This window comes from Plecotus auritus (assembly GCF_963455305.1).
Source record: "Plecotus auritus genome assembly, chromosome: X".
Classification (NCBI taxonomy): Eukaryota; Metazoa; Chordata; class Mammalia; order Chiroptera; family Vespertilionidae; genus Plecotus; species Plecotus auritus.
The window spans coordinates 133,360,083-133,378,649 of NC_137784.1; the positions used below are offsets into that span (position 1 = coordinate 133,360,083).

General features: G+C 45.8%; 3 protein-coding genes across 3 annotated transcripts in view; 2 read left to right on the plus strand and 1 right to left on the minus strand.

The window, feature by feature from the left end:
- Nucleotides 1–327: 327 nt before the first annotated feature.
- F8 (coagulation factor VIII) overlaps nt 328–18,567 on the minus strand; it is a 101,933-nt gene continuing 83,693 nt past the window's right edge. Inside the window, exons 25-28 of the mRNA XM_080653299.1 lie at nt 6,387–6,531; nt 5,608–5,756; nt 4,414–4,590; nt 328–755 (exon numbers count right to left, since the gene is read on the minus strand). Coding sequence (XP_080509425.1) covers nt 600–755; nt 4,414–4,590; nt 5,608–5,756; nt 6,387–6,531 — 627 coding nt within the window. The 3' untranslated portion in view covers nt 328–599. The remainder of the gene's footprint in view (nt 756–4,413; nt 4,591–5,607; nt 5,757–6,386; nt 6,532–18,567) is intronic.
- On the plus strand, nt 12,635–13,058 carry H2AB1 (H2A.B variant histone 1). The gene has a single exon (XM_080653073.1). It carries the CDS (start codon nt 12,708–12,710, stop codon nt 13,053–13,055), a length of 348 nt encoding a protein of 115 aa, XP_080509199.1. The 5' UTR covers nt 12,635–12,707; the 3' UTR covers nt 13,056–13,058.
- Nucleotides 13,801–15,149, plus strand: F8A1 (coagulation factor VIII associated 1). The gene has a single exon (XM_080652112.1). It carries the CDS (start codon nt 13,923–13,925, stop codon nt 15,069–15,071), a length of 1,149 nt encoding a protein of 382 aa, XP_080508238.1. The 5' UTR covers nt 13,801–13,922; the 3' UTR covers nt 15,072–15,149.

Consider the following 18,567-nt stretch of genomic DNA (forward strand, 5'->3'; position numbering starts at 1 on the left):
ACGAAGTAACCCAGAAGCCAGGCTCACAGGTAGAAGGCAAGTCTCAGAGGCATGTTGGACTGGAGTTAAGGTACGCTCTGGGCCTAGGAGGGAGGGGCAAAGGGACCGGCAAGGGCTTTGCTTCAACTGGGACAGTCCAGGCCAAACTGGGATGGTTAGTTATGCTAGTGGTGCCATGCTAATAGCTTTGGGAGGGGCATTTAAGACAACCCTATGATTGTATACTATATAAACGATTGTATTTTACTACATTTTATGACGGGAATTCTATGTTATAGTGGTTTTATTGGATCAGGAGAATTTATGAAGGTCTCAGAACCAGTCCCTTGAAAATGTCAACGTTCTCATACTTTATTTCTGTTTTTTAAATATGTTTTTATTGATTTCAGAGAGGAAGGGAGAGGGAAAGAGAGAGAGAAACACCAATGATGAGAGAGAATCATTGTTCGGCTGCCTCCTGCACACCCCACACTGGGGACTGAGCCTGCAACCCAGGCATATGCCCTGACCGGGAATTGAACTGTGACTTCCTGGTTCATAGGTCAACGCTCAACCACTGAACCACACCAGCCGGGCTCATACTGTATTTCTTGTCCTGCTCAGGACAGCTGCTGCGCCTCGCAGCCCAGAATCTCCAGCCTCAGGGCAATGTGGTTCTCCCAGCTCCGGGGGTGAATTCTCAGGTAGCGCATCAGGAGCGGTGGTTCTAGCGAGTTCACCACGGGTGTGAGGGAGTCTTGATTTCCCTGAAAAACCTAAAAGAGGAATGACAGCATTTATTTGTTGTCTGGCAGGAAAATAATTATGTTTTCCCAACATGGCCAGGAGAAGTGGGTGTGACATCTAGAATTAAGGGCACTCTGCTTACTGCTGTGCAGGCCTTGTCTTTAGTTCCTGGACAGTGCCAACTCCTTTTATCATGAGAGCCTTTGTATATGTGGTTTCCAGTGTTGAGAATGCTCTTACCCCTCCTGTTATCCCATTTTTATCCTTTGGGTCTTGGTTTAAATACTACCTCTTGCCCAGCTGGTGTGGCTCAGTGGCCTACGAGCCAGGAGATGACAGTTTGATTCCCGGTCAGGGCACATGCCTGGGTTGCAGGCTTGATCCCCAATAGGGGGCGTGCAGGAGGCAGCCAATCAATGATTCTTTCTTATCATTGATGTTTCTATCTCTCTCTCCCTCTCCCTTCCTCTCTGAAATCAATAAAAATAAATTTACCAAATAAAACTAAGGTCATTCTTCTACATAACCACAGGATAACATTATACCCAACAAATGTAATATTGATATCACAATGATATCTTCATATAGTTTTCCAATCCAGAATTTAATAAAAGATCTCACATTTCATTTATTTATCATATCTCTTTGAATGTTCTTTAATCTAGAACAGACTCCTACTCTCTGGTCTTTTGTGACCTTCATGACATTGACTTTATTTATTTATTTGTTTGTTTGTTTGTTTGTTTGGATTTGGAACATTTACTTTGGAAATTTGGGGCATTGGCATTTTAAAAAATATATATTTTTATTGATTTCAGAGAGGAAGGGAGAGGGAGAGAGAGATAGAAACATCAGTGATGAGAGAGAATCATTGATTGGCTATCTCCTGCATGCCCCCTACTGGGGATCGAGCCCACAGCCCAGGCATGTGCCCTTGACCCGAATCGAACCTGGGACCCTTCAGTCCTCAGGCCAACGCTCTATCCACTGAGCCAAACCATTTAGGGCAGGGCATTGGCATTTTTAAAAAAGTCCAGCACCATTGTGCTGTAAATGTCCTACATTCTAAATTTGTGTGACTGTTTTCTCATTATTAGGTTTTGGTTAAACATTTTCAGTGAGAATACTAAGTAGGTGATGTGTCTTTCCCATTACACTGCATCAGGGGACACATGATACCAGTTTGTCCCATTATTGACATGAAGTTTGATCACTTGGTTAAAGTGATGTCCACCAGATCTGTTTGTTATAGAGGTAACTATCTCCCTTTCCTAGCCAACAATCTGTGAAACGATGTAAATATTCTGTTCCCCATCAGGCTTTCAACCAATGGTTTTGGCATCCATTAAAGTTCCCTGCAAGCATTAAATAGTATACTGATAGTTGCAAATTGATTTCCTAATTTTGTCATTTCTTCCACATTTTTATCTTATGGCAGAAGGCAGAGGCACAAGATGAGTCAAACACACAATCACATTTAAGGCTTCTGTTTGGAAGTGGTGTATGTCATGTCTACCTACATTCCATTAGTCAAAATGAGTACTATTGCCAAGTTCAAAGTCAATGGAGTTTTCAAGGAAGGAGGGAATGAAAAAGCAAGAACAAACACTAATACCCTTTACCTCATCTGCCATTTTCTGTTCATTTAGAAATTCCTTATTTTTCCTTGTTCTATCAATAAGAGGTGGTTTTATAAAAGTTTGGGCGACCTATTAGGTTTCTTAGTCCATGAGTACCCCCTACTGTTGATAAAGTGAAGTGCAATCTATTTCTTTAATAGATGGGCCAGTAAGGGGTTGTTTCTTGTGATTTGTTTTTGCTTTTTACAGGACACTTAATTTTCACCGTTTGAATTCTGTTTTTTTTTTTTTTATTAAATATCTGATTTTCAAGATTTTTTTAAAATATATTTTTATTGATTTGTTACAGAGAGGAAGGAAGAGGGACAGATAGTCAGAAACATCGATGAGAGAGAAACATCGATCAGCTGCCTCCTGCACACCTCCCACTGGGGATGTGCCCGCAACCAAGTTACATGCCCTTGACCGGAATCGAACCTGGGACCTTTCAGTCCGCAGGCCGACGCTCTATCCACTGAGCCAAACCGGTTTTGGCACCGTTTGAATTCTTTTTGCTCATCACAAAGCCTGCAAGATATGTATCCCCGTACATCAGAAAAAAAATGCTTTTTCAAATCTGCCGCCTCTAGTCCCACATACTTTCAATCTCTTTCCTTCAAGTTATCCACAAGCCAATGCTCCGATGCAGCAGTTTCATCACTCAGGGTGTGACACTCTTTTTGGAAGTGATTTTGCAGACTTGAATGGGAATTATACCATTGGCTCTCCTGGGTGTCCAGCTTGCGGATTCACCCTGTAGATCTGGGGACTTGTCAGCCCTCCATAATCACGTGAGCCAATTCCTTATAATAAATCTCTTTATACATACACTCCCATGCACCCATGCACACACATGCACATCCTATTGGTTGTTTCTCTGGAGAACCCTGACTACTACTCGTGTACGTGGAATCATACAATATTTGTCCTTTTATGTCTGGCCTATTTAACTTGGCATAATGTTTTCAAAGTTCATCCAGAATATCCTCCAGAATATACACTGAGTGGCCAGATTATTATGATGTCTGAACGCATTATCATCTGGCCACTCAGTGTACTTAGGTATAAGGGAAAGCTTGCAAATCTTGATATTTCAAGGGATCAGGAGATAGTGGTCCCCAGCCTCTGGCTAGTAAGTCCTCTGCTTCTTTCTAACTACCCACAATTCAGCTCTTATACATGGAAAAACCTTATTTTAACATCCGAACTCTGTGGTCAGTCTACACTGAGTGGCCAGATTATTATTATTATGTGTTCAGAGATCATAATAATCTGGCCACTCAGTGTATATTACCTATACTCTAAGTCTTTCATTCAGCTTTGAGAGACCAGGGAATTCTTGAAGGAGATGATATTTATCTGAGACTTTTGAAGGATGAGCAAGGTGACAGGGACAGTGGGAAGTCCCTAGAAAAAAATGTTCCGGGTAGAAGAAATGGTATGTGTAAAAGCCTGTTGTCAGAAGGAACATGCAATTTTTAGGGGCCTGGGAGTTTATTAGTATGTGTGGAGCTTAGAGAGCAAAGGAGCAAGTGGCAAGAGACTGTACTAGAGAGATTAGTGAGGGCCACATCATTCTTGGTGAAAAAGAAGATAAAAGACACCATAGAGATGAATTATATATCCCCTCATAACTCATGAGATAGCAAGACTTTATACCATGTCCTCTAGTTAGCATAATTTGTTGACGTATCTAACAAATCAACATCAAAAAGGAAGACTGTCTGGGTCACTAAAGTTCAAGATCAATGAGGCGTGGGAATCTAAGGTGCTGATGAGGAATACAGACACCAATAAGCATTTGGGAAATACCTGTCATTCTTCTTTACCCCTCTGATTCTTGCCACAATCCTGGATGATATGAAAATTCATGAGGAAAATCAACTTTGGGCTCTACTCTGCCCTTTTCTGGGGATTATACATCCTTGCTTGGAGTCACTGTGTCCTCCCCAAATGCTTTTCCTGGTGTCCTATTACTACAGATACTCGGCCAAGTTTATCCTGAAAGTTGGATCCTATATCAACCTTGTTGTGCTCTTAAATGGCAAGCTCTAGGAGAGCAGCATACCTTTACTTGGCCATTCTGAAGACACGGAGTCCAGTTATGGCCATCTTGACTGCTGGAGATGAGAAACTCCTTCACATACATGCTGGTAAGGAGAGATTTCACCCCCTGGGTGGTTATTCCTGTGACTTTCATTGTCTTCCGGAAGTCCACTTGCAGCCACTCTTCTGGACTATTCACCTGAGGAATAATCTAGTTAGACTAGTTTCCTGTTGGTCAGGATTTGCTCCCAGAAATCCCTGAATTCCTTCTTAACCATGTCACAGCACTTACACTCTGCATTTTAATTGTCTCTTTGTCAGTCCCCCTTTTTATACTCTAAGTAACTTGAGGGCTATCATTCTTCATGATTCATTTCAGTATCCCCAGGGTCAGCTATTGAATAGATACTTAATAAATGTTTGATGAATGAATATATGAGCCATATAAAGATTGGCTACATTATTAAAAGTTTAGCAATGTGTTTATACAACCTATTTTGTTTAATGTAAGCCCCCAGCCTGGCTGGTGTGGCTCAGCGGTTGAACACCGACCTATGAACGGTTCAATTCCCATCCCAGTCAGGGCAAAAGCTTGGGTTGTATGCTTGATCCTCAGTAGGGGGCATGCAAGAGGCAGCCAATCAATGATTCTCTCTCATCATTGATGCTTCTCTCTCTCTCTCTCCCTCTCCCTGCCCCTCTGAAATCAATAAAAAATATATTTAAAAATAAAATAAATTAAGCCCCTGAAGGAGCAGACACCATTAACTCCATTCATCCCAAAAAGCTATTCAGCGGTTGAAAACGCACAGTCTGAGTGGTTCTGGAAAAGAACTGTGCCCAATGAACTGTTACAGGATTGGAACCCTTTTCTTTGAGACACTGAGAAATCTGCATAGAGAGCTAATTATTGATATTTCTTTCTGTGAAAACGCACTTCAGCTAAAATTCTATGACACGTATTAGCCTACTACTGCATCTAGAGATTCCGTTTCCAGTTAGGGATCATTTCCCCCAATGAATGCTGTGTGAAATCTCATGGCACCACTAAATATCTGTGGGTTTTTCTGCCCACAGTCAACCTTCCTTGACACACTTGGGGAACAACCAGGTGACATAAATGCCTCTGCAGAAACAGTCAAGGGCTTTCTTCATTCTTTCCCAACCACTACTTCCCACTCTGCCTCAGTTGAATAGAACATTTGTTGTCTCTTACCCGGGGTCTCCAGGCATTAGTCCTCCCCTGGAGGTGAAGTCGGGCTTGTGAAGGAGACCAGGTGGCAAACATATTGTTTAAGTAGGAGGAGGCAGTAATCTGTGCATCTGCTATTGCTTTATTTTCCATTCCTAGTGGAATGCTGCAGCCTCAAAGAAATGAAAGGAGAATGTAACCACAAGGACAAGATGCAGCCCTGGTTCCACTAGCCTGCCTCCACTGACACTTGAGGACTACTGTCATCATGACGTCATTTCAAAGGAATGAACTTTTGCATTGATTCTGTTATTGGTAACATACTCCCCCCCCCTTTTTCTGGTCAGATCTGCTCAGCTTTGACTTTGATTTATTTGCCTTGTTAATAGTAGAGTAGGAGGTGGCTTCCCATGGGGAATCCCATGATTAGAATGACCAAGTCCTGCCCAGCTGGCGTGGCTCAGTGGTTGGGCATTGACTTATGAACCAGGAGGTCACTGTTCGATTCCAGGTCAGGGTTGTGGGCTCGATCCCCAGTGTGGGGTGTGCAGGAGGCAGCTGATCAATGATTCTCTCTCATCATTGATGTTCCGCTCTTTCCCTCTCCCTTCCTCTCTGAAATCAATAAAAATACATATTTTTAAAAAAGAATGACCAAGTCCTGGGTTTGTCCAGGACTCTGCTGGTTTTAGCATTAACAGTTCTATGTGCTGAGAAAACCCACAGCCTCTGGAAAACTAGGACTATTAATTATTCTATTCATGGTTGGGAGATGGAAGGATATGGGATGACATGGCACTTACTGTTTAAATCACAGCCCATCAATTCCATGCGGAGAGTGCTGCGGATGCTGTAGTGTGTTGGGTGCAAACGGATGTACCGAGCAATAATTGGAGGGTTAAAAATATTGTGTTTTATTCCAGATGAATCCACATTGCCAAAAAAGACCTGTAGAGAGGGATTAGCACAGATACATGGAAAGTGAAGACAGAGCAAAAAGCAATTCCTCCCAATCATATTTTCCTTTGTGCATTTCTCAAAAGCATCCAACATTCAAAACCATTTTGGCTAGACAGATGTTAGGATAGAGTACAAGAAGGAGAAAAATACCAGGAAGAGGAATGGAATAAGGGAAATGGGGTCTGGGCAGGTAAAGTAGTCTATTTTGGGGTCCCATAAAAAGTTCACCAATGTTGAGGAAGCCATCTGGGGCTTTGCTAATCCAGTGTGGGTCACAGACCAGTAGCATCAGCGTCACTTGGGAGCAATTAGAAATGTCACATCTTGGGCCTTATTCTAGAACTACTGAATCAGAACATAAAATTGGTGAGGCACTAGCTTAGGGCAGAGTCAGCTAGGAAAGAGGACTGGGAATCGGCAGCTTACCACACTGGTCTCAACTGTCTACCAAGAATGTGGGCTCTGCAGTCAAATGCTCTAACCAATGTCACCCCAATAAATTTAAAAAATACTCTAGGCTCTGTGTGCATGTGTGAACTGCCGGGCATTAATGAATGATTCCTTATGTATGAATTTATGAGAAAAATGTTAATATCCAACATGTGAAATTTAGGACCTTGACATGCCTACATTCTAGAGAGAAGCACATGACCTATTTAAGGGAAAAGGAACACAGTTTGAGAAATATGGTAGTAATGACAATTCCAAAGGCCTAGAATTAAAACATGGCATACAGTGCAAGAAAAGTTGAAAATCATCTCTCATAAAATACCTGGCATTTTGTATCTACTTGAATACACTGAAATAGGGATCAATGTGCTTGTTATACAAGGTGGGGCAAAAGTAGGTTAACAGTTGTTCATATGAGAAATAATACAATACTTAATAAATAGTAATAATACAAGAATGAACTCTGTTTTGTGTACTCAACTGTAAACCTACTTTTGCCCCACCCTGAATCACACATCAGAGTTATAGTATTATGAAGAATTTTTAAAAATTGAATCCTCTCTCTTTTTTTATGAGCTTGATTAAAGGCTTATCAATCTTGCCCTAGCTGGTTTGGCTCAGTGGTAGAACATAGGCCAGTGGACTGAAGGGTCCCGGGTTCGATTCCAGTCAAGGGCACATACCTCCTCCCCGGCCTGGGCCTTGTTAGTGGCTCATGCAGGAGGCAACCAATCAATGTGTTTCTCTCACATCAATGTTTCTCCCTGTCTTTCTGTCTCTTCTACTCTCTCCAAGAATCAATGGAAAAATATCCTCGGGTGAGGATTAAGAAAAAAAAAATTATCAATCTTGTTTATCTTTTCAAAGAATCAGCACTGATTTTTTAGATTCCATTTTGTTTATTTCTGATCTGATACTTATTTTTATCTTTTTTTCTACTCACTTTGGGCTTTGATTGTTGTTCTTTTTTCCAGTTTCCTTTAGTTTCTTTAAGTGTTAGGTTAGAATGTTTATTTGAAAATGTTCTTGCTTTTTCAGGTAGTAAACTGTAATGCTATGAATTTCCTTCTTAGGAATGTTTTCACTGCATCCCCTAAATATTAGGTTGTTGTGTTCCCATTTTCATTTGTTTCAAGATACCTTTTGATTTCTTCCTTTATCTCACTGTTAACCCATTCATTGTTTAGTAGTAACATGCTATTAAGCCTCCAGGTGTTTGTGTTTTTCATATTTTTCTTGTGATTGATTTCTAGTTTCATACCGTTATGGTCAGAGAAGATGTTGATATGATTTCAATCTTCTTAAATTTATTGAGACTTGTTTTGTGTCCTAAAATGTGGTCTATCCTAGAAAATGTTCCATGTGCACTTGAAAAGAATGTATGTTCTGCTGCTTTGTGGTGAAATGCTTTGAAGATATCAAGTAAATCCATCTGATCTAGTGTGTCATTTAAGGCAGCTGTTTCCTTGTTGATTTTCTGTCTGGAAGCTCTACCCATTGATGTCAATGGGTTGTTAAAATCCCATACTATGATTGTATTAGTGTCAGCATCTCCCTTTATGTCCATCAAGATTTGCTTTATATATTTAGATGCTCCTATGTTGGATGCATAAATGTTTACAAGGGTTATATCCTCTTGTTGAATTGATCCCTTTATCATTATGTAGTTTCCTTCTTTGTCTTATTATAACTGTTGGGGCATGTTTCTTTGTCTACCCATTTTTGGCTCCCTTTATTTGTTTCCGTGTTAGTTAGATATGTTGTGTTTCCCAATCTTGCTGTGATGGCCTTATGTGGTTGGTGTCCTATGAGGCTCAATAGCACAGTCTTCCTGATGACCCAAGCAAGGTGCTACAGGAATGTCCCTTCTATGGGTTATGTGAGCCTTCTTATTGTAATTGAATCTTGATTGCTGTTGGCATGTCTGTGCATAGGGTCAACCCATAGGCTGGCTGACTGTGGAGACTGAACATGACTATAGTGCATGAGCTGCTGTGCGGGTGCTGGTTCGCCTCAGCAGGGCCTGGTGCCTGTCGACCTCTCCCTTTGGATGTGCCACTTGTGGAGCTAATTCAATCCTGATCTGATGTTATTTGAAGCAGGTGCATTTGTTCTGGGGGCTCTTGGGAGGACTCTGGTTCAGGTCAATGCCAGATGCTGCCTGTGACTGGCCTTGGGCAACCTGTTTGGAACTACAGTTTGTGGCTGCCTCTACTGGGCCTTGGTGTGCATGGGAAGGAACAAAGCTGTGAACCAAGACTGGCTTCCACTAGGGGGAAGGTCAGTAAAAGGCCCAAGGCATCTGAGATCTGCCTCTGCCTGCTTCTACCTCCTGGCAGCCTATTTGGCTCAGTCACTGAAAGTGTCTCTGGTGGTACTAGAGTTTCATGAGGAAGGGACTCAGTGAGTCACCAGGTAGGAGAAAGTAGTGTTCACCAGATTGATACAGGTTCAATGTTGGTGTCAGTGCTGGGTCTGTGGCCACTCAGCAAATGTCCCAGGGTATACCAAATCTAGCTGCCATCCTCCAGGTGCCCATAGACCTTTGTGGAAGGGCAAGGCCTCACAAAATTGTCAGGGTGAGGCCAGCAGAGTTTATCAGGCCCAAACAGACCAAGATTTGGCCCTGTGAAGGGAGGGCTCAATACCAGTCAGGTGTGTGAGGGGAAAATGGCCCCTGTCCTTGAGCCACACAACTCAGTGTGTTCCAGATTCTGCCAGGAGCTCAAGCTCAGCAGGGCAGGGCTGCTGAGAGTTGGGAGGGCAGGGCCAGTGGATCTCCCATGATGGGGACGCATCAGTCAGGCTTGGGGGAAGGCCCCGTCCCCAGAGCCACGAATCTCAATCACTGACACTGTCTGAGTCTGCCCAGATCTCTACACCCCTGCCCAGGCAGTTGATTCCTCAGCAGGGTGTGAGCTCTGCAGGGTAAGGTGACAGTGAGTCCAGAGGGTGGGGCTATTGCATTCCCCCAGGCTGATGATGTAAGGGAGTACTCCATCCAAGAAAAATGACTTCTGTGGTATGGGAGAGGGACTCAGCACAGGGATCCTGGTGGCTGTCCCTTCATCTCTATCCCAAGAGTCACAAACCCCTGCTTCCCCCCACGTGACTCTAGTCTGCTCTGCCCTCCCATCACCAGAGCCCAGGGTGTGTGGTTGTGAATGAGATTTTTGTGTGCTGGCCCTTTAAGAGGGTGCCTGGGTTTCTAGCAGGCTTCTGCCAATTCCTGGCAGTTAGAATTCCCACTGATTTTCACAGCCAGATGCTACGTGGGCTCTCTTCCTGGCTCTGGTGCTGTGGGCTGAGAAGCCCAGTGTGGGGCTGAGACCTCTCACTCCTCAGGGATAAAATTTGCTGCTGAGATATCCCTCCAGATTCTCAGGCCTGCCCCATGAGAACAGGGCCAGCCCTTTTCGAGTCTCTGCACTTCCTACCAGTCTTGATGTGGCTTCTTCTGTAAATCCTTGGTTATAAGACTTCTGTTCAGCTAGTCTTTGGTTGGTTACTCAGGTTAATTGTTCTATATTTTAGTTGTAATTCCAGTTTGGTTTTTGGAGGAGGTGAGTGTACACCTACTCTGACACCATCTTGGATCTTTCCTCTACGAAATATTTAAAGAAAGATTAATGCCAATCTTTTCCAAACTCTTCCAAAAGATAGAAAAGGAGAGAAAACTTCCCAACTTATCCTACAAGGCCAGCATTACCTTGACACCAAATCCACCAAATCCTTGATATCCAAATCTTGTGATATATATACCACAAGAAAAAAGTTACAGACCAATTTTCTTCACCAATATGGATGCAAAATCCTCATAAGAATTTTAGCAAAATGAACCCAAGAGTATAGTATAAACATTACATTCCATGTCCAGGTAGAATTATCACAGGGATGCAATGGTGGTTCAACATCAGAAAAGTGATTAATCAACATCACATTCGTGAACTAAAAATAAAAACCCATATGACCATCTCAACTGATGCGGAAAAATAATCAACAAAATCCAACAACATAAATTTCCTCAACATAAAAGAGGGCATTTAGAAAATACCTAAAACTAATGTCATACTCAGTGGTGGAAGATAAAAACTTTCCCCCTAACATCAGAATAGGACAACAATGTTTGCCTTCACTGCTTCTATTCAAGGTTGTAAGGGAAGTCCTAGCTAGAATAATAAGGTAAGAAAAATAAATAAAATACATCCAAATTGGAAAGGAAGAAGTAAAACTACCTTTATTTTCAGATGACATTATCTTATATATTAGAAATCCCTAAAGAATCCACAAAAGATTATTAAAGTTAATAAATAGATTCAATAAAGTTTCAGGATACAACCCCCCCTCCAAGTTGTATCTCTATAAACTAGCAATGAAAAATCCGAAATGAAATTAACAAGTCTATTTAAAATAGCATCAAAAGAAATAAAACACACAGGAATAAATTTAGCCAAGGAGGTGCATGACTTGTGCATGAAAAACTATAAGGAATTGCTGAAAGAAATTAAAGATGACCTTAAAAATGGAAAGATATCAGCACTCATGAATTGGAAGTCTTAACATTGCTAAGATGGCAATTCTAACCAAAGTTATCAACAGAGTAAATGCAATTGCTATCACAATCGCAATGATTTGTTACAGAAATGTAAAAGCCAATGCTAAATTCAAATGGAATTTCAAGGGACTTTAAATAGCCAAAATAATCTTGAGAAAGGAAAAAAGTTTGAGGATGCACACTTGCCTATTTCAAAACAGCATAAAGCTACAATTATCAAAACTATGTGGTGTTAGCATAAGGACAGATAATTAGATCAATGGAATAAAATTAAGAGTCATTAAATAAACCCATAATGCTATTCATGGGTGTACACCCCAAAGAACTGAAAACAGGTGCTCAAATGGAACCCTGTACTAGACTGTTTATTGCAGCACTACTCAAAATAGCCAAAAGGTGGAAATTACCCAAACATCCATCAACTGAGGAACTAATGCACAACATGTAGTCCACCATACAATGGAATATTATTCAGCCATGAAAAGGGAATGAAGTGCTGATTTACGTGGTTGAATTATAACGAGAATATTATGCTTAGTGAAAATAGCCAGACACAAAAGGCCAACTATTTATTGTATGATTCCTTCTCTAAGAAGTTTCCAGAATTGGTAAACCTCTACGAACAGGAAGCAGATTCATGGTTGCCTGGGGTCTAGGGGAGGAGGAAGGGGATGTGGAAGTGGGGAGAGGAGGAGAGCAGTGGGAGTGACTGCCACACAGGGTACAGGGGAGATTCTAACGTTTTGGAAGTAGTTATGCTGGCTGTCCAACACCAGGAGTGTATACCCTGTGCCACCTATTGTATATTTGTTGTACAATGTTCTGGTCCAGTGGACAGTGAGAGTTCCCTCAAAGAGAAGGTCCCGTAAGCAAGGGTGCATAGGGTGCTGCCAGCATCCCTTCTTTGCAGGCCCAGGCCCAGGCCCAGCAGGGCCAATGGGAAAGCAGTGACCTCACGGAACTTATAGGTTACAGGGCCTGTACCTGGACCAATGAGGGGCCGGTCCATGGTCGCTAGGATACAGAGCAGGAAGCCTCTGTACTGGCCATTTGGAGCGGTTGAGACCAACTGGCACCTTCCTGCACCTGACCGCACTGAACCGCACCGCACAGCACTGCAGCGCTAGGCCGGTCGGAGACAGTGCACCCCAGCGCCATCATGTCTGGGCAAAGGAGCCGGGGAGGGTCTTCTGATCACCAGAGGCGGAACCGCCACCGCAGCCGCACCACCAGAGCAGATTTGACCTTTTCTGTGAGCCACCTGGAGCGCCTCCTGCGGGACGGCCACTACACCCAGCGTCTCAGCTCCAACGCACCTGTGTACCTGGCAGCCATCATCCAGTACCTGACGGCCACGGTCCTGGAGCTGGCGGGCAACGAGGCCCAGAAAATCGGCTGCAGGCGCATCACCCCAGAGCTGCTGGACATGGCGATCCACAACAACGCACTGCTCAGCGGCTTCTTCGAGAACACCACCATATCCCAAGTGGCCCCGGGCAGGCAGTAGCTTCCCAACAAGACCCGGGTTCCCGGGGCCTCGACCCATCACAGCCCAGGCAGCCTGGCGCCTTGGGCAAAGTTATTGAAAATAAAGTGTTGAAGGAAACCCATGTGCCTGCTTCAGTCACTTTGTGTGGAGGTGGTTGGAGGGATGGGGCTGGTGGTGGTGTGTCCCTGGGAGCGGGGGTGGAGTTGGGGATGACAAGAGAGGAGCAGCCCCTCATGGTGACAGTGCAGGGGGTGGTCCAGGGCGGGAGAGGCCGGCTGGGGTGAGGGTAGGCTGGGGTATGGAAAACTCCCCCATCGCCTCTGAGCAAGTCAGAACCTGGCAACGTCCCCAGAAGGCTGGTGTTCACTGGGGTGGAGTGCAAGACCATGACTCAGGCATCGTGATAGGGTGAAGGTGCAATGCCAACCCGCGTGCAGAATGAAGGGGTGGGCGGAGTGGTTTGCATAGACTCCCATGGGGCAGTGGCTTTGACGGGAAGATTGGGGACTGCTGAGGGGAAGACAAGGAGAAAGATGCAAAATCGGAAGGAGGGTCAAGCGGGATCACGAGTTTAGTTTTGGTCCTGTTCCTTTAGAGATGCTGGAGACACCCTTAGCAACCTGGGTAAACAAGCTGTCACCAAGCAACAGAGGGCTTGCGGCCAGGCCCCGCCCCAGGACCCGTGATTTGTTTATGCTCTTTGCACCAGGCCAGGCCCCGCCCCAGGACGCCGATATTTTGCATATCACCACGGCAACTAGGGGGCGCGGGGCTTAGGTGCGGGAGCCTGCGTGCGGCAGACGCAGGGCACCTTGCAGCCAGGCGCCAGCACCCGCAGGTCCACCCTGCTGCGTCACCGCGACCGGAAGCGCTCGGGCTGGGAACATGGCGGCGTCCTCCGGCGGCTTGGGTGGCGGTGCGGGCCCGGGGCCCGAGACCGGGGACTTCCTGGCGAGGTACCGGCAGGTGTCTAACAAGCTGAAGAAGCGGTTCCTGCGGAAGCCGAACGTGGCGGAGGCCGGCGAGCAGTTCGCCCAGCTGGGCCGCGAGCTGCGCGCCCAGGAGTGCCTGCCCTACGCGGCCTGGTGCCAGTTGGCCGTGGCGCGCTGCCACCAGGCGCTGTTCCACGGGCCGGGGGAGGCCCTGGCGCTCACCGAGGCCGCCCGCCTCTTCCTGCAGCAGGAGCTCGACGCGCGCCAGCGCCTCGCCTGCCCCGCCGCCTACGGGGAGCCCCTGCAGGCGGCCGCCAGCGCCCTGGGCGCCGCCGTGCGCCTGCACCTCGAGCTGGGCCAGCCGGCCGCCGCCGCCGCCCTCTGCCTGGAGCTGGCCGCCGCCCTGCGCGACCTGGGCCAGCCGGCCGCCGCCGCCGGCCACTTCCAGCGCGCCGCCCAGCTGCAGCTGTCGCAGCTGCCCCTGGCCGCGCTGCAGGCGCTCGGGGACGCCGCCTCCTGCCAGCTGCTGGCGCGCGACTACAACGGCGCCCTGGCCATCTTCACGCGCATGCAGCGCCTGGCGCAGGAGCACGGCAGCCACCCGGTGCAGCCGCCGCCGCCGCTCCCGCTGCAGCCACAGTCGCAGGTACAGTCGCAGCCGCTAGGCCTCCAGCATGGACCCGGCGCGGCCCCCGCCCCGACCGCCGCGCTGCTCCCTCCGAACGCCGGCTCTGCGGCCGCGCCCTCCCCCGCGGTGCTGGGCGCCTTCTCAGACATCCTGGTCCGGTGCGAGGTGTCCCGCGTGCTGTTGCTGCTGCTCCTGCAGCCACCGCCCGCCAAGCTGCTGCCGGAGCACGCCCACACCCTGGAGAAGTACTCCTGGGAGGCTTTTGACAGCCAGGGCCAGGAGAGCAGCGGCCAGCTCCCCGAAGACCTCTTCCTGCTGCTGCAGTCCCTGGTCATGGCCACCCACGAGAAGGACACAGAAGCCGTCAAGGCGCTGCAGGTGGAGCTGTGGCCACTGCTGAGCGCCGAGCAGAACCACCTGCTTCACCTCGTGCTGCAAGAAACCATCTCCCCCTCGGGACAGGGGATCGGATGACTCACATTAGCCTCGTGACTTTGCTGCCAGACCTCAGGCACCGCCTTTGCATTTGGAGGGAAATAAAAGATATTGATCACAGCGGTTCTACCTTTGTTAGCTTATTCCTCTTGCCACCACAGAAATTTAATTGATACATTTCCATAATAGTGGGGGGAAAAAACAGTATGATGGATGGGGTAGAACACATGGCTCGCTTCCCCAAAACTGCAACATAAAAATGAGACTCCTTTTTAAAAAATATCCTCACCGGAAGAGAGCCGCTGCTTTTGATTTTTAGGGAGAGAGTGGGAGGGAGGAGGGAGGGGGGGAGAGAGAGACATCGATGTGAGAGCTGTACATCGATTGGTTGCCTCCTGCATGCGCCCCAACAGGGGATGGGGATCAAACCTGCAGCCCAGGTACCTGCCCTTGACGGGAATCAAATCTGCAATCCTTGCAGGTCTACGCTCTAACCACTGAGCAACAGACCAGGGCAAAATGAGAATCCTTTTATCCTTTTTCTCTTCCACCCAAGTTGATCCACCCCATGCACCCACGCTCTAGTTTTTGTTTCATTGTCAGGAATTTATTGCACACACTGTAAATAAGCTATGTGGGGTTTTTTATGGTGACTAATTTATTGTCGTATTTCTCCTTCGTTTTATCTGCCTCATACTTATTGGTGGGAATCAGCTGATTGGTACAATTGTTGCTGTAGCCCTAAATCCATGGTAAAGCCATTCCAATACTCCTCACTTTGCTTTAGATTTAGTTCACCTATAAAATGGGTATAACTTATCTACCTGGCAGGAGGCAGAAAGCAGAAACAGGTAGTTCTTAGTTCCAAGATGTGTTCATTTATTTGAAGTTGACAGTGCATCTGGTCTGGTATATGGGCTATGCCGGACAGTGAATCTACAGAGATCATTTGCCCTGTGGTCCTCCCTCAGCTGCAATACAAATAAATGTATTCCGTGCAAGGTCGTTTCAAGGGTAGACTGAAGGGGAGTGGGGCCCAACCTAAATGTGTCAGGTGTGCACTGAAATTCACATTTATGGTTCTATTCTGAGAGGTATCTGTACTACCCAGGACCATTTTTATTTGTAGCGATCTCTCTGTAAGTCTTAAATATATAAAATAGGCATGGTTCTTTGGTATTGTGTGATCATGTATATGCAAGCCAGTGTCATTCCCTAAAATCATCATGGCATGCTATTTATTTATTTAATTTTTTAATGATTTCTGAGAGGAAGTGAGAGGGTGAGAGAGAGAAATAGGAACATCAATGATGAGAGGGAATCATCAATCAGCTCTTCTGCATGTCCGCTACTGGGGATCAAGTCCATAACTCGGGCATGTGCCCTTGACTGGAATTGAACCTGGGACCCTTCAGTCCACAGGCTGACGCTCTAGCCACTGAGCCAAACCAGCTAGGCTAGTGGTCGGCAAACTCACTAGTCAACAGAGCCAAATATCAACAGTACAACGATTGAAATTTCTTTTGAGAGCCAAATTTTTTAAACTTAAACTTCTTCTAACGCCACTTCTTCAAAATAGACTCGCCCAGGCCGTGGTATTTTGTGGAAGAGCCACACTCAAGGGGCCAAAGAGCCACATGTGGCTCGCGAGCCGCAGTTTGCTGACCACGGAGCTAGGCGATAGCATGCCATTTAAAAACACTAAATTTCCAAGGCTTTTCGGTCTAAATGTTACATGCAAACCCACTTAGCTGTTTTTTGTTTTAATGCAATCCTATATAATAAAGAGCTAATGTGCTAATTAGACCGAACAGCCAAACGACCTTCCAGATGTCCTTCCGGAAGACCTTCTGGATGAAGCCGGGGTTGTGAGGGCCGAGCCCCTTGCACGAATTTCGTGCATCGGGCCTCTAGTTTATTATATTTACAGTTTTGAGAGTGATAATAAGAACTTCAGAATATACTCTTTGGGTATACTTCAGAGTTCTCATCCTTTAGGCTGAAATTGTATACAGTACTAATCTTTTGGGGTGAGATTGAAGGACACAGTTTGGGGGTAGGTTTTTGTTTTGTATTTTTTGAGGGGATATGTGGATGATTGTCTCTATGAATTAAGTGCCTCAAAATGGGTGGGAATTTTATTTATTTATTTATTAAATTATTATTGTTTTCTTTGTTAATCCTCACCTGAGGATATTTTCCCATTGATTTTCAGAGAGTGGAAGAGAGAGGGAGAGACAGAGACAAGCATCGATGTGAGAGAAACACATTGATTGGTTGCCTCCTGCACGCACCCTGACCAGGGCCCCAGGCTGGGCAGCAGTCTGCAACCAAGGTATGTGCTCTTGACCAGAATCAAACCCAGAACCCTTTGGTCTGTAGGCTGACGCTCTATCCACTGAACCAAACCAGCTAGGGCTGGGTGGGAATTTAAAATATATATATATATATATATATATATATATATATATATATATATTGATTTCAGAGAGGAAGGGAGAGGGAGAGAGAGAGAGAGATAGTAACATCAATGATGAGAGAGAATCATTGATCGGCTGCCTCCTGCACACCCCCTATACTGGGGATCGAGCCCACAACCCGGCATGTGCCCTGACCCGGAATTGAACCATGACCTCCTGGTTCATAGGTCGATGCTCAACCAGTGAGCACACGGGCCGGACAAAATGGATGGGACTTTCCTGCTTCTATTTCTACAGTGTGGAAGCAATAGGAAAGGAGTGACAGCATACACCTATTTGTGACAGATTGAGCCACCATTCCTGTGCTCTCATTGGCTGCCAGGAAAGGTCCTTTGGTACCCTAAAAGCCTAGTCCAGTTTATTGCAAAAGTGGTAAGGGTGCATGCTGCTTTGTGCTTTGCTGTTTTGGGTATACTCTTCTCACCCTGTTCTGTAGGCCCGGCTGGCTATCTTACTGTCTTATGACACGAATGCTTAGGAGTTATGTAATGTGACTAATGGTAGTATTTGGGTTTGGGTTTAAGAAAAACCCTCCCGCCCTAGCCGGTTTGGCTCAGTGGATAGAGCGTCGGCCTGCGGACTGAAGGGTCCCAGGTTCGATTCTGGCCAAGGGCACATGCCTGGGTTGCGGGCTCGATCTCCAGTGGGGGGCGTGCAGGAGGCAGCCGATCAATGATTCTCTCTCATCATTGATGTTCTATCTCTCTATCCCTCTCCCTTCCTCTCTGAAATCAATAAAAATATATTTTAAAAAAATCCTCCTTAGGCTTCTGATCTAAACTTCTTGCATTAAGGAGGTGGGTGTAGGGGTTACCAGAGAGGCAAGTATTGGGTATACAAGTATAATTTTAGGAAACACTAAATGTTGTTTTCCATTCGCCATTGGCTCATTTATGTATGTCCCTCAGAGATTTCATAGTATAGATAGCTGGGCCCAAGTCAGATTTCCACGATTTTGACAGAGTTCTCTTGCCACATATTAACTTAATACCCAAATTAACACTGATTTCTAACATGACCAAAAATAAATATTTTAAAGGATACAGCCAGTCTTT